The sequence below is a fragment of the Dermochelys coriacea genome, chromosome 10 (genome assembly GCF_009764565.3).
Source record: "Dermochelys coriacea isolate rDerCor1 chromosome 10, rDerCor1.pri.v4, whole genome shotgun sequence".
Lineage (NCBI taxonomy): Eukaryota > Metazoa > Chordata > Testudines > Dermochelyidae > Dermochelys > Dermochelys coriacea.
In genome coordinates, this window is record NC_050077.1 from 65743639 (window position 1) to 65767426 (window position 23788).

At 38.7% G+C, this 23788-nt stretch overlaps 1 protein-coding gene and 1 long non-coding RNA gene across 2 annotated transcripts in view; one reads left to right on the forward strand and one right to left on the reverse strand.

Moving 5' to 3' along the window:
• Positions 1 to 255: 255 nt before the first annotated feature.
• Positions 256 to 23788, reverse strand: part of SECISBP2L (SECIS binding protein 2 like) — a 55412-nt gene continuing 31879 nt past the window's right edge. The window contains 9 exon segments of the mRNA XM_038418436.2: positions 256 to 4837; positions 6079 to 6298; positions 14847 to 15001; positions 15675 to 15895; positions 16581 to 16743; positions 19495 to 19627; positions 20559 to 20728; positions 21789 to 21930; positions 22100 to 22267. Coding sequence (XP_038274364.2) covers positions 4164 to 4837; positions 6079 to 6298; positions 14847 to 15001; positions 15675 to 15895; positions 16581 to 16743; positions 19495 to 19627; positions 20559 to 20728; positions 21789 to 21930; positions 22100 to 22267 — 2046 coding nt within the window. The 3' untranslated portion in view covers positions 256 to 4163.
• On the forward strand, positions 18800 to 19921 carry LOC122456138. The gene is made up of 4 exons (XR_006274823.1): positions 18800 to 19272; positions 19639 to 19644; positions 19734 to 19736; positions 19901 to 19921. It is a non-coding gene; the product is annotated as an uncharacterized LOC122456138 (long non-coding RNA).

Below are 23788 nucleotides of genomic sequence, written 5' to 3' on the forward strand. Positions count from 1 at the left end.
CTGTCCCAGAAATGAACTCTGCACTTGGGAACAATGTCTAGCTAGTATATTGTTTACTTCCAAGAAGGCAAACTGTAGAGAAACCATGCATACTACCACCTGGTGGACAAGCTACAGAAAAATACTGGTACCTGCCAGGAAAAGCAGCAACAAATCTTCATACTTAATCAGAACTAGGCAGCGTATGGTGCCGGGGAAGTTTTGGAAGACATGAAATAAGGACATTGCAATTGATAAATGAATACATCACTGTAGTAAGAGATATTTCTACAATCACTTTTATTAGTTATGGAAGAATCCCCACTAGTATTTACATAGTGCAAAAAAAGCTATTACTCCAAAAAAGTATGGTAGATAGAACAATTATCCTTCATACAGCAAAAAAAACAAAAACCCTTCATCTTTTATTTTATAGTAATTTTCTAGTGTTTAACCTAAGTGTTGCTACAAATGTTAAGACATTAAAGATTAACAGTTTATCTTATTAGAATCTATTAAAAATATATGAACCGTTGATGAACATTTAGAAGGTGGGCTGTGCCAACTGTGTTGCTAATTTCAGAGTTATCACTCAGTATAAAATTTCACGTTAGACATTCTTACATTTCATTGTGTGTGGAAGGGATGGCTAAAAAACCCCACATAGGCTGCATCTATGGCTTCCTTCTGCTGGTTTTTGTTTTTGTAAACAAATCTGCACACTGAATTTTAATGATTAAAATATGATCAACATTAAAATCAACTGGATATTTTGATTAGTTGGCACAACTTCACAGAGAATACTTAATGACAGTTTTAGCAAACAGCAGCTTTTCAAACAATAAAACTTTTTTGCATTCATATTTAAAGTAATGTTATTAAAATTTAAACTTCATGTTAAAGAACTGGACTGAAACATGTAAAAATCCTCACCCACATAAGCATTAGACATTGCCCACCTTTATGTTAAGAAATCATACAAGTGCATTATGGAAGAACATTTGTCGTTTTTTAATTTTAAAAATATGGGACAAATCCTGCAGTCATTGTTTGGTTCCAATCCTGCAATCACTTACACAGGTGTTTAAATTAAGCCTACCAATTGTTCTGCTGATATCAGTGAACTACTCATGTTCCCAAAGTCAAGTATGTAAGTAAGTATTTGCAGGACCAGGGCCTTCCTCCTTACTCAGACAAAAAAAAAAAAAAAATTATTTGGTCTGATGAAGGACAATGTTCTCCAGATTTTTTTCCCCTAAATTTATTTTTACACAAATCCTAGAAGTGTTATATAAAATAATTTTTATGCATAGTCATTTCTATCAATTTATTGTAAAGATGCCCTACCACACATTATTTTTCATGGTTTTGCCAGATGCATGAAATCTATATAATCCAATAGTCTTTGAAAGAAAAAAAAATGGATATTTGTTTTCTGAATAATCTTCACAAAAAACTTATCTATATTCATATAACTCCAGAAACATCTGTTTTTTGGAGTATAACAACCTGTATAATAAATTGTATACTTTTTATAGTGAAATAGAAATCCAGCTATCTTAAAAAATTAATCATGGCACTACAAAATAACCTATCAGAAAGGTTATGCTTTTTTATTTCTGTTGCTGATAGAAACAAGATTACCACAAGATCAAGATTATACCTCTTAAGTGCTGCACATTGCAAGGAACTTCCCTAATTTTAGATGCAAATGGACCTCTTCCCAGACAGTCATTCCATTTGCAAATATATCTCATTCTCATCTTATCAAAAGGAAATGTTCTAAATGGATGGTTTCCTTTACTCCATTATGGTTTGCCTCTCTAGAGGTGATCATTCACATTTCCAGAGATTCTTCTTGTTTGCTGACAAAGAGAGAGGTACTAGATGAGATGTATCATCTTTAATGAACTCATAATATACTTATGAAATCTGTAACAAAATTACAATTAAACAGTGGGTTGAAGATTATAAGTAGATTTCCTGTTTGATATAAATATGTCAAATCTTAAAATGACTGCCCAAGTTCGGAAAAGACAAAAAAGAAACCTTTGTAATGCTACTACCTCAAGATCAAGAGTTATTTGAATCACTGGCATGGAATAAGGAAAAGGAAATGTACAGATGATTATAGTTTTTTGTAATTCCACTTTCCATTTTTGGAAAATCTAGGTCAAATTCTATCCTTAGTGTGCACATGATCTTAGTTGTTGACAGAAGCTGTGCTTACACATCCAAGGGCAAACACTGATCCTCTGTCAGCAGTTCAAACCCCTATCATTTCCTAAATCAATAAACCTTTCAAAATGTATGCACAATAAAATCTGCAGTACAAACAATTGGGTTAATATTTAGGAGGCATCATTCTTTACTCTTTGTATTCCTATTAAGTGTCTGTTGCTAATACCTAGGAAGATTATATAATGGAACTAAGAACATGACAGAACAGCCAGCTGCTTTCTTCAACAATGTCCTGCATAACATTTGCTATGTCTACAGATACCAAAGTGTTATTTACATAATACTCAAACTCTTTGTTTCTTCAATGCTCATTACCAGCTGAAAGACAGGACTAGATATTTCCTAAACCTGGAGTCTGATTTTCCCAGTGCAACATGAAATACCAGTATTACAAATACTAAAAAAGTGCTGGTCCCAATTTGTTAAGTAAACTAAGTGTGCAACTAAAATGTCCATTTATTTTGGGTTACTGAAAGTTACCTTTTAAATGGAAGTGGTCTAGAATAATGAAGTAGAATTAAAACAAATCTATGTTTGTCATGAAAAACTGTTATTCATGAAAATGGTTCTTTGGCTACTCATATAGTCAAGTCCTCAGTGCTGATGGCTTCAGTATATTTATTGCCAGTACTGGACAAAGTTAGAAAATTCAGACTCTTGGTGTGGAAGGATTAGACATACACTCCATCCCCAATCTGAAATAATTTCATCTCCAGATAATGGATTTAATTTCAATACTAGGAACAAACAGATAATTCTATGGCAGCTTATTGTTTCTGGATTTTTTTTTTTTGAACCACTGACACCTCTCAGAACTCCAAGGCACTTTCCTGCCTTCCCAGAACAACTACTTTACTACTCTAGAAGTCAACTACTAGGCTGCTACAACTGAGGAACAAGAGTTCACATTCTCAATGAGAATTAATCCTGAAATTGATCCTGAACTCAATATAAAAGTGGCCAGAATCAAAGCATGCAAGTGAACACAACAATACACTTAGCTATTATATCAGTCACACTTACTGTTAGATACTCAGATCACTTTTGCCTGTTTTATTTATTGTAAATAAAATTACGCATATCAGCATTCCTGAGGTAAGTGAAAGAATAAGGAAGCAGTCAGTTACGAAGAACAACATGGATGGTGATCATGGTTCCCTTACTGTGACTCTGCAAACAGTGATTTTTTTTTTTTTTTTTTTTTTTTTTTAAGTATTTCATTGGAAAAAAGCAAACATACATTAACTACAATTATTTTGCTATTGTAGTTTTGGGTTAAAGTTATACTCGCATATTGTAACCATCTCATTACAGTCAGCAGCTTTTGCAATACACCCTCACCAACCAAACTAAAAAGCTGCATCTGTCCTAGCATAAGAATCATGCACACATTTCTCAATCTCCTCTTCCTTTTGACTGCAAGAAAAATGGTTTTGGATTTTTCTGGCTTCTCTCTATAGAGAAGCCAATTGTTTTTTTATTATTTCCTAGTATAATTAGAAAATTATAGCCAATCAGGTTAAAATGATTGGGGTAACAGCAATGCAAAATGTTGGTAACTGTTGCAAGGCTTAACACGTAGATCAGCTCATGTGTTGAAAAAAAGATAAACAGTCAAATTTAAGAAGATTTTTGCTTACAATTGGTCATTTATAAATAGTTTCTCCGTTTACAAAAGAAGCTCAAGTGAAGATCTATTATTAATTGAAATTTTTACATAGATGGTTTCAATTCTGGGAAATACACAGATACTGATTAAAAGTAAACTATAGGTTTTAATGAAACAATTAACAAAAGACAGCTACAAATATTTGTTGTGAATTAAATACATACATTAAATGTTAAACAGTGCAAAATGTTGAGATAAAGCATACAAAGTAATGGCTGCAACCCTTACAACAGTTAATTATAATTTTAAAGAGTTCCTGAGTTTGTGCTTATTTTTACAACATGTAATTGGAATCTGTGTGTTCTTTATTCAGAGAATTGCTGATCGTGGGTTTATGTTGGGCATTATTTGCATGCTTGTCAGTTGTCCATTCCTCACTATCAATTACTGGATCTACCTGCTCAGGAGTTTCTCTCTCTTCCTCTTCACTTTGTTCTGCATTGTCTCCCTCTGCACCACTAAGGGTCTTCCCAAGTTGAAGGGTTTCCATAGTTCTTTGGGTCTCTGAGACCCAAGATTCAATTCTGCTATTAAGTTGAACCTCTACTGATATAGGTTCATGGGTGTAATCCTCATCATCTTCGTCGTCATCCTCCTCCTCTTCTTCAAGCATTCCTGGTACAAGAGTACTGGTGGTACTGGTCATAGAGGAATTTAAAAGATCACGACAGCTGCCATCCAAAGATCCTGTCTCTGTACTCTGCTGTGAGGCCCACTCCAGATTGTCATCTGGCTTCACCTCCTCTTTGTCACTTGGCAAGGATTTTCCATGAATTGCAGTTGAGATAGTTCCGGTTGTTGCTGTAAGTGGCTGTTTATTAACAGTGGCTTTTTCAATTTGAACACTGCTAGATTTTTCTGGTGCTGTGGTCTTAAATGAGGACTCTCTCTCATTTTCAGAGGTTTCTAACCCATCAGATGTTTCCACCATGTTTCTCCAGTTTGTTTCTGCAAATCAAGACACCACAAGCTCATCAGAAAACTGTCAGTTTAGAGAGTTAATACATTTACACAATTAAAACAAAATCCTAAGATCCTGTTCAAGTAAAAAGCATAAAAGGGAGACATGTGCATGTAACACTATACTTGTCCAAACATGATCACAGTGAACAACAGTTTGAAAAAAATCAAGAACAGAAAAAGCTGTGAAGTAAAGTGTTTCATGCTTAAAGAGATTCTCAAACACATTTTGTTCTGAAATCAAAAAGGTGTTTATGCGCTTGCCTCAGCACTAAACCCAGGCAGAAATGGCATGGCTGAGGGTGTGTGGGGAGACCATGCAGCGCGGTTTTACTGTCAGTGCCAGAATCCCATGGTAATTTGCCAAAATAGTATTAATCATCATCCTGCTGGTGTTTGTTAATAACTGTTGAATTCTGAACAAGAAGTTTAAAAAAAAAAAAAGCAACCTCTAAGGTAGATCATAAAATTAAAAAAAAAAAAACCACTCTCCAAGTAATTAAGGCATTATTTTGAGTAAAAGGGGTGCTCAAGAAAAAAAAAAAACCAACAACTTCACCTAGGTTAGACAAGTATTTCATTCTCAACTAGTACTATCCCCGCTGTTTAACTGTGTGTGCTGAAGACCTGATGCATAAATCAATCTTGTAGGTTGCTCAGATCATGACAACTCTTCAAAACCCTTCACTGGCTTCAACTTCAACATCAAATTTAAGCTAACTGCTCTAGTCTTCAAAGACCTAAGTAATTTAGCTCCTGTCTACCTCTCATCTCTTCACTTCCCCCAGTCATTCCCCTTCATTCTGCCCTACACACACACACACACACACACACACACACACACACACACACACACCCCCTCCCTGTTCAGATCTCACTGCTGGCCTTCATATACCAGCTCAATACCACAGAAAATCCTTCTGCAACTGAAGTGATCCTCCTGTGGTTGGCTTTAGGGTTGTTTTGCATCAACAAAGTATTTGGAACACATCTGAGAATTAAGGCAAATGCCATTATTTTTATGTGGTGAGTTCTAGAAGAACTTCCCCAGAAGACTACTCAGTCTCACCCCAAGAGCCTAATCAATTTTGGATCACCTTCTCTGAAGAGTAGAATATATTCTAGACTGGGAAGTATTGGGAGAATTTTTTTCTACCTATAGTTTAATATTTATAGCTATTTCCACTTTATGTTATGTAATATAAATATACATTTTTTTTAATACTTACCATATTCTCTCTCATTCACTTCAGATATGGGCTCTGAAATAACACTACAGAATGAAATAGCACTTGCCGCAGAGGGATTACGAGAATGACCCATGTGATGGGGTGCCTTCTTAACATTCTTTAAGGCCTCTTCTGCCTGTTCCTGCTCCATTGATGCAACCATATCTCTGTAAGCCTTTCTGGCCTCCTCAGTCAGTGAGACCAACTTATTAAACAGGCTCTAAACAGGAAGACATTTTCATATTTGTTAGTTTCTTCATTAACATTTTCCCTTTTATTAACAGGTCCTGTGCATGCAACCCTAAAGCCTGTCTTGTCAAAAAGAGTGTGCCCTTTATATTCGGCAATAATCAGTCATGCTGTATGTTTCATTTTAAGGATGCCTCTGCATTTACACAGCTCAAGTTTTTGCTGGGGTTATTTCTGATGAAGCATGGGTAGGAGGGAATGAACACTGCCATCCTGCACTGTTTGCAGACTCACAGGAAGAGTTCACTCAGCTTAAAATCCCAAATGAAAACTCAGTCTTGCAGAATTTTCCTTTTTAAAAAAACAAACAAAACCCCACTAGTTACTAATTTTGGTCATTTTAAGCCTCTTCGGTCTCACTGCTAGTCTTTGCTTCCCAATGGCACAGATCTAATCAGGTTTTATTTTGTGCAATGATTAATAGGTTTGAGCCTATTATATTATGGCACATTTAGATATGGATTATCTCCCATATCAAGCCTATAGCCTTTTTCAGTGGGATATCACAACATCTTACAACCCAGGCTTAGCAAAAGATGGAACCACATGTTCAAGGAAACCTGATTAGAATAGCAGTCTTACTTTTGCACCAAGAAACCACCATAAACATTTGGAGCCAGTAAAATTAATATTTAATGAAGTTTTCCATTACTGACCCGCACTTGATATTGAATCTCTTTCCAAATATATGTTAGAACAAAAGATGAATGACAATTTAAGTATTTAATGGGCACTTCCTTCCTTAGCAGGTAAAGGATGCAACATGATCTAAAATTCAATACTATCTGTGGCTAGCTGTTTTAGCACACTCATTGCTGGTAATTTTGTTTCCACCCATCAATATTTGTTTTATTAAAAACTTTACATCTTGAGAAAAATATTGTTAACAGCTTAATTGTTAAGTTGTTTAAGTTACAGTACATGCTACAATACCTGAAACAAGTTCAGTTAGGCAGAAATAATTACATGCTCAATTTCAAAGAGTCACAATGTACAATTAAATAAACTTGCTCAACACAAATTGGTCATGTTACACATAACGTTAACAGGTACATGTAATGTCAACAACAAACTAAGAATCCTTTATACTTTACTCAAAATCAGGAGAGAGAGAGGTTAACACCAATAAGTGCCACCATTTCTATTATTGCGAGGACAAAGTGCTATCACCTCAGCATCTTTTAACTCCTTGATGCCAGCATTCATGGTGCAATTGATGAGGTGCCTGTCAAAAATTCCAGGCCTCAGACATCAAGAGCTATCAGTAATCCTATAGTATTAGTTGGGGATATGAAAAGCCTGTTCCATTTCCCCATGCTGCACCCTCCATTCTACCCAGAGAATACACAGCCAGTGGGATTATGGGGTAAGGAAGGAAAGTAATCTAGAAATCTACTGTCACTGGCAGGGGTGCAGGAATGATTTTTATAGTGGGGGTGCTGAGAGCCATTGAACCAAACTATAAACCCTGTACATGATAGAAACAACTTCAAGCCAGATGGTGCAACAGCACCAGGACCTATTAGCGGAGACTGGCTTCCTAGGAAGTTCTGGCAGGCGGCGGGGAGGAGGAGGAGGGGATCTGATTACATATAGCTTTACAAGGAGTAGGAACAATTCATCTTATTTTTCAGTCTACCAGGTGCTAAATTCAGTAGGTGTCTGTTTCTCATTCTAATGGTTGTAAATGTGAAAGCTGCTGATCAATACTGTAAATGGGTGACTTCGTAATCACTAAAACCTAACGACCCAAAAACGGATGCTAGGGTCCACACAGGGAAGACTGTGTTCCTACATCTGAAAAGAGAACGTTCGAATACTGTGCCCAAATTGCTGAAGATGCCATCCAAGAATGCATATAGGCTTTTCTATTTGCCCAGAAAATGAAAATAAAATGAAATTATGGGAAAGCTTCAGAATGACTGCCTTTGAAGTACAGGGGTGTTCAGTGCACTATGTAAGCCTTATTTAGGCAGTAGCAACACCTAATATAGTCCTAACATGCATTGTGGAAGTTTAAAATTCTTCTGTAACCATCTGCTACCTTATGGGTTGGTTGACTAAAAAAGGACACATATACTCAGGATTCCCAACACCACTTACTAGAACTCGTTGGAAGACTGTCTCTCTACATTTGCATCCAACTACTTTAAGTATGGTGAAACTTACACCAAGAATGAGGGTGAGGAGGACTTTTGATCAGATAGTAGCCAATGGTCTATATAACAAGGGACTACCAGAGAGGTACATAAAAGGAAATGAAATGTCAGGAGTGATATGGTCAGACTGCAAGCTGAAAAACTCTGTCACAGACTGAGACATCTGACCTAAATTATTTAATATAGACCCGGAAACCCAGGACAAAACTAAAAAGTTATTCAAAGGAGATGAGACATTTCCATTACCAACTCTCCTTGTTCTGAACTCAACCCATGACCCTGATAGACAACATAACCAATTCAAGCTAACAACCAATTAGGCTAACAAAAATTATGCTAATTCAACTTCTAGATGGAGCTGCGATAAGGTGGGTGCAAAACTGGTTGGATAACCATTCCCAGAGAGTAGTTATCATTGATTCTCAGGTTTCAGAGTAGCAGCCGTGTTAGTCTGTAGTCGCAAAAAGAAAAGGAAACTTGTAGCACCTTAGAGACTAACAACTTTATTTGAGCATAAGCTTTTGTGAGCTACAGCTCACTTCATCGGATGAATTCAGTGGAAAATACAGCGGAGAGATTTATATACATAGAGAACATGAAACAATGGGTGTTACCATACACACTGTAACCAGAGTCATCACTTAAGGTGAGCTATTAAGCGGGGGGGGGGGGGGACCTTTTGTAGTGATAATCAAGGTGGGCCATTTCCAGCAGTTGACAAGCACGTCTGAGGAACGGTGGGGGGTGGGGAGAATAAACACGGGGAAATAGTTTTACTTTGTGTGATGACCCATCCACTCCCAGTCTCTATTCAAGCCTAAGTTAATTGTATCCAGTTTGCAAATTAATTCCAATTCAGCAGGAGTCTGTAAAGAATTGCCACTTTTAGGTCTGTAATTGAGTGATCAAAGAGATAGAAGTGTTCTCCAACTGGCTTTTGAATGTTATAATTCTTGACGTCTGATTTGTGTCCATTTATTCTTTTACGTAGAGACTGTCCAGTTTGACCAATGTACATGGCAGAGGGGCATTGCTGGCACATGATGGCATATATCACATTGGTAGATGTGTGGATTTGTTCTTGTGCTTTTTCAGGGAGTTTCTTGAGCAAATGGTGTAGTTTCTTTTGGTAACCCTCAGTAGGATCAGAGGGTAATGGCTTGTAGAAAATGGTGTTGGGAAGCACCTAGCAGCCTCTTGTTCCTATTTCGACCTATTCATGATGACGACAGCACCTCCTTTTTCAGCCCTTTTGATTATGATGTCAGAGTTGTTTCCGAGGCTGTGGATGTGACATTGTGTTCTGCACGGCTGAGATTATGGGGCAAGTGATGCTGCTTTTCCACAATTTCAGCCCGTGCACATTGGCGGAACCATGACGCCATCATAGGGCCTAATCACATCAGCCACACTATTAGAGGCTCGTTCACTTGCACATCTACCAATGTGATATATGCCATGTGCCAGCAATGCCCTTCTGCCATGAACATTGGTCAAACTGGACAGTCTTTATTCTAAAAGAATAAATGGATACAAATCAGACGTCAAGAATTATAACATTCAAAAACCAGTCAGAGAACACGTCAATCTCTTTGGTCACTCGATTACAGACCTAAAAGTGGCAATTCTTCAACAAAAAAACTTCAAAAACAGACTCCAACGAGAGACTGCTGAATTAGAATTAATTTGCAAACTGGATACAATTAACTTAGGCTTGAATAAAGACTGGGAGTGGATGGATCATTACACAAAGTAAAACTATTTCCCCATGTTTATTCCCCCCACCCCCCACTGTTCCTCAGACGTGCTTGTCAACTGCTGGAAATGGCCCACATTGATTATCACTACAAAAGGTCCCCCCCCTCGCTCTCCTGCTTAATAGCTCACCTTAAGTGATGACTCTGGTTACAGTGTGTACGGTAACACCCATTGTTTCATGTTCTCCATGTATATAAATTTCCCCGCTGTATTTTCCACTGAATGCATCCACTGAAGTGAGCTGTAGCTCACGAAAGCTTATGCTCAAATAAATTTGTTAATCTCTAAGATGCCACAAGTACTCCTTTTCATTGATTCACAGTCATGCTGGAAGGGCATTACAAATGGGATCCCGCAGGGATCAGTTTTGGGTCCCGTTCTATTCAATATCTTCATCAATGATTTAGATAATGGTATAGAGAGTACACTTATAAAGTTTGTGGACAATTACCAAGCTGGGAGGGGTTGCAAGTGCTTTGGAGGATAGGATTAAAATTCAAAATGGGATGTATTAGCAGGAGAAGTAATTCTTCCACTCTATTCTGCACTGATTAGGCCTCAACTGGAGTATTGTGTCCAGGTCTGGGCTCCACATTTCAGGAAAGTTGTGGACAAATCTGAGAAAGTCCAGAGAAGAGCAACAAAATGATTAAAGGTCTAGAAAACATGACCTATGAGGGAAGATTGAAAAAACTGGGTTTGTTTAGTCTGGAGAAGAGAAGGCAGAGGGGACATGGTAACAGTTTTCAAATACATAAAAGGATGTTACAAGGAGGAGGGAGAAGGATGGTTTTTCTTAACCTCTGAGGATGGGACAAGAAGCAATGGGCTTAAATTGCAGCAAGGGAGGTTTAGGTTCGACATTAGGAAAAACTTCCTAACTGTCAGGGTGGTTAAGCACTGGAATACATTGCCTAGGGAGGTTTTGAAATCTCCATAATTGGAGATTTTTAAAAGCAGGTTAGACAAACACCTGTCAGGGATGATCTAGATAATACTTAGTCCTGCCATGAGCATAGGGAACTGGACTAGATGACCTCTTGAGGTCCCTTCCAGTCTTATGATTCCATGATTAATCCTGAGTTTTTCTCCATCATCATCTAGCTTTAAAATGGAACAATCACATTTATACCCCAAATCTCTTTGTCACAGTTTGTTGCATCCACCAAGTAAGTAAAGTCACAGATGTTAGAACAGATACTCAGACTTGTCAATATTTAGAAGACTCTCACATGCCACTCCAGGCAACTTAGTTATCAACTGAGTGTGTTTTTGGCACACTCAGACTGCTTTGATTGAAACTTCATAGGCATGAAGCTGGACAAAAAAAAAATCTGTGGGTTGTGGAAACTATCATATCTGAGAGCAAACAAAAAAAGAAAGAATAGTAGGCCTAATTAGTTTGAATGGAGGATTTGATTATATTTCCCTTAGAACTGCAAGCTTTTCATTTTGGACAATGAGTGCCCTTTTTAATTTTTAAAGAATAAATGTGTTTACAAAACGAGACACAGTTTTTGTTGTTTCATTTTCAAAAAATGGCTTTTTCCCCCTCACTGTTTTTCCCAACAGATGGAGGAAAAGCTTATTACCCTAGTTTTAGTGCAGGCAGTAGATGAGCTGTACCTGCAGGGTTGGAGTGGTTATATCACAGGCAGAGATGATCCATACCTGCCGATAATGCAGGGGCATAAATAAGGTCAGAGTGAGGGCAGCAACTTCATCAGATGTTACTCAGCATGCTCAGTCCGTGTAAGCATGCTCAGTACAAGCCAAGCAGTTAAATCGGGGGGGAGGAAGGGGGGTTGAACGGATGGACACGTGACCCCGCATGCCATCTCACCTGCACTGCATCGCCTCTGATCACAGGCCAGGATGATGATATGATACATTCACAGGTCACATCTAATATGATGGCAACCCACAACCCTCCCAAGGTGTGCAGACCCAATGAGCAGAAGCATACAGCTTTGATGAAAATATGAGGATTTTAGTTAACCGGTAGATGCCCTTGATACCAGTGCTCCTTTGAGGCCTCCCAAGACCTCCTTCAAAGACCTCCTCATCTTTTTAACAGGCCAAATGTTGCCTTACTTCAAGATGCTGGCATGCCTTACAGTCCTAGACATTCCAGGTCATTTCAGATGGCACTTCAAAAGATGTCTGCCAGCATGTTCGAAAGATTTAGAGGAAGAAAAGGATTTAGATGCGACAAATCTCACATCACAAAACTGACAGGGCAGCATTGTCAAATTTAAAGAGATAAGCAACTTTAGAATAAATAGGCCAAGATAAAATTGACATCCAATGCCAGTCAGCACTCTGTATGTATAGTAAAACCTCACAATAACGTACCCTGCGATAACATGAATTAGGATACAATGCAATCATAAGCTGGCTCCCCTTTAAGGCTGTAATACTGTTCGTGTTTTGCCAAAATACTTTTTTTACAATATTTATAAATAAACTGCGTTCTTCTGTTATGGATGTGCCAGTTCACAAACGCAAGTCATTTTCTGCCCAAGAGAAATTGTACGCCCTGGATCAACTAAAGAAGGGCAAACAAACAGCTTGCTAGAGATATAGGAATTAGTGTGTCCACTCTGCGAGGGTGGAAGAAAGAAGAAAAACTCCATAGCCTACCCTGCATTCTTGAAGAGGAAATTCGTTTACAGGGTAAAAAGATCAAGTTTGTTAATGACGAAAGCCTAGATTCAGCCTTGTACTAATGGTTTGTCCAGGCTTGCTCAGAAGGAGTTCCCATTTCTGGCCCTCTTCTGAAAGCTCAAGCAGAGAAATTTGATTGCCTTATCAATGCAAATGAATCCAAATGTAAGGCGAGTAATGGCTGGCTGGACAGATTCAAGGAAAGGCACACTATAAGCCAAGTTCTTGTGTCTGGGGAAATCCTCTCAGCTGATAAAAAGGCTGCTGATTCCTGCCCAACTGAGCTTAAAAAGTTGCTGGAGGAAGGTTGCTACACAGCCCATCAAGTTTACAACTGCGACGAGACTGGTTTATGCTTTAAAATGTTACCCAATCTCACCCAGGACTATAGTCACAAACGAGAAGGCTTTAAACAGAAGAAGGACTGAGTCACTCTCTTGTTTTGCGTCAACGAGTCTGGCAGCCACAAAGTCAGACCTCTGATGATTGGAAAAACGAAGTCTCCCAGATGTTTTCATCATGTTAATATGAAGGCCCTTCCCTTTGAATACACCAACAGCAAGAATGCATGGATGAATAGCTCCATATTTCAAGACTGGTTCCATAAAACTTTCATGCCAGCTGTTCAGGCTCATTTGCAAAAACTCAAGCAGGAGCAAAAAGCTCTCCTCCTGCTGGATAATTGCCCTGCCCACCCCCCAGCGGAAAATCTTGTCAGTGATGACAGCAAGATTAAAGTCTCTTATCTCCCAAAGAAAACTACATCAGAAATCCAGCCACTGGACCAAGGCATCATATTGGTATTTAAGCAAAATTATTGTCGTGAAATGATCAAGCTGATGGTAGCAGATAACTCCTCCGTCGACACATCACTGGCGTCACTCAACTTGAAAGAAGTCTGTCACCTTGGTGGGAAAGCCTGGGATGCTATCTCTGCACGCTGCATTGAATAATACTGGAGAAAAAGGTCTGGTCCAGCTTTTCCGTCATCTACACACAATGATGGTAACAACGACGAGCCTGAATTTACAAGATTCACTGAAGATGACTTACATTTAGCCGAAGAAGCACTCAGAGAATATGAGCACAGTCATCATGATATCCTCAACTGGTTTTCAGCAGATGACATCTGCCCCATATATGAACACATCTCAGATGACGAAATTGTCGCAAACGTAAGCGGGAAGAATGAAGCTGCACCACCAGAGCCCGAAACCAGTAGCGCTAATGATGATGACGGCACCTCAACTCCCCCATCCAAAGTGTCTGAGTGTTTGAGGTGGCTGGAAACTCAAGACATGGACAGCGTCAAAATCCTCCAACTCAGCATTCTTGACTTTGCTAGAATGCAACAGTCTGCGGCAAATAAGCAGACCACACTAAATAGCTTTTTTAAGAAGTGATGACATTTAAAATTATGGAGTCATACAACCAGATTGACTTTGCACTGTGCGCAATGATTCGTATAGGTTTCAGAGTAGCAGCTGTGTTAGTCTGTATTCGCAAAAAAGAAAAGGAGTACTTGTGGTACCTTAGAGACTAATAAATTTGTTAGTCTCCAAGGTGCCACAAGTACTCCTTTTCTTTTAATGATTAATATAGTCGATTTCACATGTTTCTTTCATGTACAGGTAATTAAATTACTACTTTTGTGTTTAAAACACGCTAGGATAACCATTGTTTTTTTAACAAGACTTAAACTGACCGGCTTGAAATGGTAAATTTTCGTAACCCCGCTATAAAGTGACCCCGCATTTATCGTGATCGAATTTTTTGGACCCCAATTATCATGTTATAGCAGGATTTCACTGTAGGCATGTATGCATGCATGCTAGCTTGTGAGCCCAAGGGCAGTGAAAAAAGTTTGTAAACATTGAGAAAGAAATTGAAACGGCATTAACTATTCAGCCATCTATTCAGAAATGAATTGCTTACCTCAGCTCCTGAATAGTTGAAGATTCCCACCACACTAACAGGAACTAGTTTGTTTACACAACGACCAAGAGCTTTACGTCCAAGTGCAAAGACAAAAGGAATCTCTTGCTCTCGTGCCATGGCTATTACGTTATACAGAGCTTCATCCAATCCACCTTAGGATAAAATTACACGAAGCTAAAGCTTAGAACAGTTATCTTTACTACTGCACTTTAGTCCAATCCAGTATTCCACAGTTTTTGTCAATGGCTATCAGCTAAAACTTTAATACACATAGTTAGCCACCAGATATTTAGATTAAACCATGTACTGCCTGAAAGCAGTAAGGCTTTGAATGCAGTGTACATGCAGTTAGTTAGTTGATTTTACTTGAATAAAACAAGCAGTTATTTACTGAATATGATCAGTTAATCTGTACACTTAACAATGCTCTGCACCCTCTAATGGTGCTGTATTACGCACCAGGAGTACTAAAGCAGAAACTTTATGAAACTGGATTCTCTGTATCTTAATAGATCTTTTCCTTCTTTTACATATCTCTGAAAGTTATCATTTGCATTCCTGTAGTGTCTGAAATATACTAGGCACAATTCCTGCCCCCACTGCTCCCTGTAGTTAAAGAAATGGGCCCAAAGCAGAGTGTGGCAGCTTTACAATGGAATTGAAAGATGACCTGTCATGCTTATGGGACAGCATGGAAGATGCTTAAAATGACTGAGAAGTCAACATCGTGGATTAACAAGGTTAGCATCACTGGTAGTGTTGGGGAAAATGCAACATACACATAGCATTTATACACTAAAATATTTCTTATTAAAGCACATGTACCTTTTGACTGGATTTTTTCACAGTTAGGAGAAATGATCACACATTTTATCTTGTTTAACTTCATGTGCTTAGTAACCTCACGCAAACCCATAACAAGCCTTCTCCTTGCTTTAGCTCTCATGGGATCCTTTTGGTAAATGCGTTCCTGGAAGCTGACAAGCTCTTGCAATAGCAAAGTCACACACTCGTCTATTTCTTTACTTAGAACTTGATTACAATACCTGTCAATTCAGAAACCACCACATTTTAGCATATAGCAAATTCAGCAGCGTCTCTCATTGCTGTGTACCTTTAAATGATTTTTGGCAGAAAAATTTTTTGTTACTTGTTCCAAGTAGACTAAATACATTTATTTAGAAGTTAAAGAACTGTATACCTAAAACAATGTAAGGATATTCTGCAAGTGTTTAAAATGAAACCACAGTGAAATACATTGTCAGTATACAACTCACCCACCCAGAGCCCACATATTAAAAGAGGATAGCTCATACACACTTATATTTTATAATTCACTATTCCTTGATCAAATCTGATAATCAATAAAGGATGCTTTTGAGCACTGGTTAGTGTAATTCCACTGTAGTAGGGTTGGATTGTAGCAGAGTTTCCAGCTCCCCCAACTCAAAGTTGCCCTTCATTTGAAGTGACTTTTCTGCCTACTCCATTTCTTAAAAGCAGCATCTTAGCTGAAGGAAATCCCTCAGGAATATTATAACCTGCCCCATGACAAGCAAGAAAGAAACAGAGGGTGCAAAGTGCCAGTGAGTAGCGCTTACTTACACTACTTCACCAACAACGAAGTTCACCAACAACTTACAAGAGCCCAATAAATTAAAATACAGTTAGAAAATACATTTGACTAGAATACACCTTTAGAATTCAAGTTGAATAATTCAAAGCTCTTACTCTCTGAATCTCTTGCTGTGAATTTTAGTGATTGTTGAAGATGCCATTGGACTACCTATCCCTGAACTGGCAGGTGAGCCTTGTGACACTGGAGTCATACAATATGGAGAGTTCTGACTTGCTGGAGAGAGTGAAGTATCACTAGGCATACTTAGCCCCGGTTCTGAAATAAATGAAAAAAACTTTGAAACGTCTTAAGTATGAAATGCTTTTATATATAAAAGCAGTACAGTTTAACATAAAGAACTCCTCTGCCACTCATATGTCCTTCTCTCTGATTTTTATATTGTATTACAAATTTCAGGCACCTAATATCTGTCAGGTAAACTACTTTGAATGCATATTCAAATAGCATTATTACATTTGAGCTCTTTTTTTTTATTACAGGTATTTGAGAATATGAGTGAAACAGGAACTACTTGAAGAGAATAACTTCTTCCAAAAATTAAACTGGTGTGACATTTAAATTATGCTGTCTTTTTGCTGCTTTACTTTACCGTGATCTCCAGAGAGCCATTACCTACTTTTAACATTATATACATACTTGCTGTCTTAGCAATCTTTAGAGTATCACTCATTACAATTACCACGATATCACAATTGCGGGTAGTAAATCTCCATACCAAAAAGGTAGTGGCTGACAGCTTTGGATATTCCTTTGCAGTTCAAGAATTAACCATAGTCTTAGCAAAAGTTCAAATAGTTTGCATGAGTTCAAATGACTTGGCACTAAACTTGCATTTTCCCCCATATTGCAAAAGCCTCCGTACTTGCTGATTCTAGACAGAAGAGGGAGCACTAGAATGTGATTTGAAAAGTCTGCGTTTTCACGCTTTTTTTGGCCCTGCCAAAAGCAGGAGGACCAGAAGTGTCATGAGAAAGCCTGTTTAACACGATTTCCAGCTCAAATGTGATGGGCACAACTAGTCCAGGTAAACATGTTAATTGGACCGCTGCACTTTTTCAAGTTCTTCTATCCCAAGTTCATGCCTTATGAAAACTCTGTCAGGTGCTTTTAACTACCGACTAATGCTCAGAAAAAGCACAACATATTACTAATATACATTTGGCATCAGATTCTCAGTTTGTATAAATTGGTATAGCAAATCTGTGGTCACTGAAATAAATAATGCTATGCGAATTTACATCAGCTGACATTCTGGCCCTTGAAATTTATATTTTAACTCCCTAGGAATGTGATAGCAAAGTCAGAATTATTTAACAAAAAACAAACTAGTAGGCTACAATACTCAGTTACCTAGGACTGTAAGAATTATAAAACTAACAAGAAATTTAAGTATTTGTTGGAGCCAATTTGTAAATAAAGATTAAAAATTTGGCTAAAAGGGTGGTTTTAATCATTTACAAAACTCCAAATACCTAACAACTGACTCCAAATTCCCACACAGCAGAAATTCAAGGTAAACTAGGAGTAAATGGGTGACACTGAGTAAGTTTAGGTTATGGCCAAATATCAGAAAAGCTTCCAAACTAATGTCTATTACAGAGAAAGTGTCTCAAATGGAAAGTGGAAGACTGATTTATTTGAAAAAATCAGATTGGACATGTAGAACTGATCAATGAAATTGTTTTTAGTTGTTCACTTTATTAATATAACCTCATAAGCAAAGTTTTATGAATGAAAAAACATTCATTCATAAAACCGGTTACCCCAATAACTGGCTAATTGAGTTTCACTTTCGATCCAATTTGCTGCTTAAATCGCTGAAACTTATGTTTCAACATTGTAACTTCCGCTCACTGTTTGCCATTCCTTACACTTGTCTATATTGTAACTCAAACTCCATTTTAACTTATCCCCAACTCCATTTTAAAATGCTCACTTCATTTTGTAAAAGCTTGCTGGAACCTTCATTTTTGCAAAACCCTGCTGTAATCTTATTAGTTTGGTTTAGATATGTGAATGAGGTATGTATGGATGATGGAATCAACCTCCAGCCCAGCCTGTCCTGATGAAATAAAGTGTAAATGCCCAACGGCTGAAAATGCAAACAGCCCTGACAAATTTCAGAGTAGCAGCCGTGCTAGTCTGTATTCGCAAAAAGAAAAAGGAGTACGTGTGGCACCTTAGAGACTAACAAATTTATTTGAGCATAAGCTTTCGTGAGCCACTGAAAGTAAGAGGAGTCCACCCTCAAAAGAAAAGAACTAAAGTACAAGTGAAGAAACAGGTCGTTGGCTGAAAGTCATGTCTGCAATTGACAGATGATCAATCACAGCGGACCCAGAGGCAGCATGACACAGCAAGACCTAGAGACTCTGGATTCAAACTAAAGCCTACAAAAAGGATGGATGAGATGGAAGACTTTGAAGTGTAGCATTCTGCTGCCAACATGAAAGGGCATCGCTGCATGCCCAACAGAGACCCAGCTCTTCCTTGTGCCCGGCTCTCCTGGCCAGTTAGCTGCCACAAGCTACAAACCCAATCCACGAACTCAAGCTACATTCAGGACTGGTAACTATACAGCAGCTGCAGAACCTGTGTGTGTGTATGAACGAACGTGTGAATGAATGTGAAACTGAATGAAATGTTATAGCTACAACTGACTGCCTACTACAATTCTTTTTGTATTCACAATAAATGTGACATCTTGTCTTATCCCCTTTAATAAGATCCTGCTGGTTTTTATTTTATTGGTATAACAGACAAAGCACATGAGAATCTTGAATAGTTGAGGGATGGACAAAATGGCCTCAGATAGGTCTTTTCCATCCAATTTCCATTCTTTCATAAGGGAAATAGCTTGTTATATATTATATGATCAGCTAATGGTAATGGACTTTGTTACATGTTAAAAATAAAAGCAAACAAGAATATTTAAAAAAAAATGTATAGACACTTCAATTTAAAACAATCATTTTTAAAAATCCTAAAACAAGAGAAGACTCTTACCTTCTTGAGAGGCTAACTCCTGAGACTGGTCATCAGTCAAACTTACATGAACCTCTTTCTGTTCATCAGATCCCAGAAGACTGGGATCTGCAGATAAGCGTCCTTTCTTTTCTTCTCTCTCTTTTAAAATAATCTAGGAACAAGATACTCGTTTTCAATCAATTAGAAACCTGTAAGTATTACAGATTGCTACAAGGTGAAAAGGTTCCCTCACACAGAAATAGAAAAAAATCATCAAGTTTGTTTTGAGCCTTTTTGTTCCTGTAAGTCAATGTAAACACATTTTAAATCTGTTTGATGTATGAGAAGTGGCAATCTTCATTTTAGTGGTTGCAATAAGGCATAAACACAATACCAGAGTATTTTTAGAGTAGTAGCGCTGCAGGAAGGGTTTTTTTTTCCATAGCTTTTGTTTAAAATACTTTCCAAAAACTCTTTCAAACTTCTATTTGGTAAAGAGCGTTGATCTTTGTCACTACTACCCACCCCCACTCTTGTAAACACACCTGATGCAAGAATGCAATAGAACTGCAACAGAATTTTATAGCTTCTTCTGGAAATTTTTTTGAAAAGCATCAAAAAGCACCACAATACAAGGTGCTGAGACTACATGGCTATTTACTGTATCAAAGATAAAGGCTAATGATAAAATATCAAAGTATCAATGACATATGCCAATACTGTAATGAATAATGGAAAACATGGGCTAAATTATCAGCCTTGTTGCATTTCCTGGATAGTCAGTAGCCATCTATACATCACTTGCTTCTCTCTTTCCTCTCCCACCCTCCACCAGATACACAACCCAGGGCTGGGTCTGTTCTAGGGGTACGTCAGAAGCATGCTATACTCCAGAAATCAGCAAGAGCTGCTAGAGAACTATTCCTTTAGGAGCAAATTGGTCCCCAGCTGTCCTAAAGATCAGGGCATCACAAATCAGGAGTTCATGATTCCCAATCCCACTAGACCACAACTAAAACATTATTAAGAGAATTATTAGTCATTGTTATCTCTTAATCTTGAAACTTGGATCAAGACAGTCCCAAAACAGTTGCATGGTTTACCTTTTTAAGTGCGGTAGGGCGTTTTAGTTTGGAAATTTCTCTCTCTTTTCCTCTTTTTACTTTTGGAGCAGTCAAGTCCAAAGGATTAAGACAACCCAGAGATAGCTGCCCTTTAGTTAATGACTTTCTGTTGGTAGATTCTTTGGTATGAAAAGGTGCAGCAGCACCAACTAAATATAGACAAGAAAGATAGTTTCACTAAAAGATACCACTGAAAGAAAGCCCACACACTTTCAAAATTTCCACTAACTAATTCTCACAAAGTAGATTTTCCTTCCTTTTGTAGGGGAAGGGGAAGGTTATGACAGGGAAGTTCATCACCAAATGTTGATGTTTTCACATTTACATATTTCTTTAATTTAGCCTAATGTTTTAGGAAACGGACTACTCATTCCAGGAGAAAAAGAGGGCTAGACATCACAGAACATTTAAGAGTAAGATGGAGTTTGTCTCAAATGACATGTAAATATCACTTTCCTAGACACGAATATGTAATCTGTAAATACTTCTGTTAGTTATAATAAAACAACAGATTAAGAAGGAAGGTAGAATTTAACTGACATTATTTGGAAGAAATAACATTTTTCTGTATAGCAACAGGCCAAAAGAAATGCATTTTAAAATGAAGCCTACATCAAAGTTCTTTCTGGCACTTTGTTAGATACAACATTGCGTGTCAGTATTCATGAGTGGAAGACTCTTTGTAAATTAGGGAATACAAAAAGTGCATTTTGTTCATTTATTTCCCAGAGGCGATTCATAGTACGATTCATAGTACTTTATACAATAGCACTTTAATAAGTGTTCAGGCACAGAGGGCAATTGCCCAGGGGCCTGGGCTATTTAAAAGGGTCCAGGGGCCCCCAGTGGCAGCGCAATGGGGCTAAGGCAGGCTTCCTGCCCACCCTTGCTCCTTACTGCTCCAGGAAGTGGCCAGCACATCCCTGCGGCCCCTGGGGAGGGGGTTTCTGTGCACTGGCCCCGCCTTGAGCCCCGCCTCGCAGCTCCCACTGGATGCGAATTGCGGCCAATGGGAGCTATGGGGGCGGTGCCTGTGGGCAGTGGTGCGTGGAGACCCCCTGAGCCTCTGCACCTAGGAGCCGCTGCCAGAGGGGTGTGTTGGTCACTTTCAGGAGTCGCCTGAGGTAAGCGCTAGATTTTGAATGATCAGATTTTCATCTTATGTTTTCAAAAGAGAAGCTATGGAATACTTAAGTTAGATGGAATTACCTGTGTATGAGAGGGGCCTGGTATTGGTGAGCTGACGGGCTTTCATTGCTTGTTGCTGTTTCTCAAGCGCTGCTAACATATCCCCTAAGTCTAGCTGCACAGGAGTTTTACTCTTCTTCCCAGCTGCTTTTGATAAAGCCTCCTGTAACATGAATATAAGACACAGTTCACCTTTATGTCTATTTAAGAATGATCAGTAGAAGACAGCATCTATTTTAAACAGACATTATTGTTATAATAGTGTATGAAGGAATGCTATCGGATGATGGTTATTCCTCCCCTAGCAATTACTACTTGAAAATGTAACAAACCTGGAGTTTCTTCTGCTCCATACTTATTTCTGAATATTCTTGAGCTGTAGCAAGTGCTGCTGCCAAGGCTTTCTTCTTTTGACTTTTTGCACGTTTGGGTACAGAGGTTGTAATAGGAATTGGAGTTTGGACTATATTGATTGGAGAATTTTCAGGTAAATCATCCAGCTAAGGTTGCAGAAGAAAGAAAATAATCATAATTACAAGATGTTACGATAGAAAAGGAGCTACTTATCTGAGACAGTAGCAAAATAATTATGCAAAGGTAGAGAACTAGTCCATTTAGCAGATATACTACCTATCAAATAAGTAACATAGCTGTGACACAACAAGTCACAGTATGCATGAGGATACAGCTAAATTAGTTTTGTGGAGTACTTAATCTTTAGAGTGAAAGAGACATATTACATGTCAAACAAACTAGGGAAATTCAACCTAGATGGAGCTACTATAAGGTGGGTGCAAAACTGGTTGGAAAACCATTCCCAGAGAGCAGTTATCAGTGGTTCACAGTCATGCTGGAAGGGCACAACGAGTGGGGTCCTACAGAGATCAGTTCAATATCTTCATCAATGATTTAGATAATGGCGTAGAGTACACTTATAAAGTTTGCGGATGATACCAAGTTGGGAGGTGTTGCAAGTGCTTTGGAGGATAGGATTAAAATTCAAAATGACCTGGACAAACGGGAGAAATGGTCTGAAGTAAATAGGATGACATTCAATAAAGGACAAATGCAAAGTACTCCATTTAGGAAGGAGCAATCAGTTGCACACATACAAAATGGGAAATGACTGCCTAGGAAGCAGTACTGCGGAAAGGAATCTGTGCGTCATAGTGGACTACAAGCTAAATGAGAGTCAACAGTGTAACGCTGTTGCAAAAAAACCAAACATCATTCCGGGATGTATTAGCAGAAGTTGACCATGGGATGGTGTTCCATGAAGGAGGAGTGCTGGGCAGAGACGGGCTCCATCTTACGAAGAGAGGGAAGAACATCTTTGCCAGCAGGCTGGCTAACCTAGTGAGGAGGGCTTTAAACTAGGTTCACCGGGGGAAGGAGACCAAAGCCCTGAGGTAAGTGGGAAAGCGGGATACCGGGAGGAAGCACAGGCAGGAATGTCTGAGAGGGGAGGGCTCCTGCCTCATACTGGGAATGAGGGGCGATCAACAGGTTATCTCAAGTGCTTATATACAAATGCACAAAGCCTTGGAAACAAGCAGGGAGAACTGGAGGTCCTGGTGATGTCAAGGAATTATGACGTGATTGGAACAACAGAGACTTGGTGGGATAACTCACATGACTGGAGTACAGTCATGGATGGTTATAAACTGTTCAGGAAGGACAGGCAGGGCAGAAAAGGTGGGGGAGTAGCACTGTATGTAAGGGAGCAGTATGACTGCTCAGAGCTCCGGTACGAAACTGTGGAAAAACCTGAGTGTCTCTGGATTAAGTTTAGAAGTGTGTGCAACAAGAGTGATGTCATGGTGGGAGTCTGCTATAGACCACCGGACCAGGGGGATGAGGTGGATGAGGCTTTCTTCCGGCAACTCACGGAAGCTACTAGATCGCATGCCCTGATTCTCATGGGTGACTTTAATTTTCCTGATATCTGCTGGGAGAGCAATACAGCGGTGCATAGACAATCCAGGAAGTTTTTGGAAAGCGTAGGGGACAATTTCCTGGTG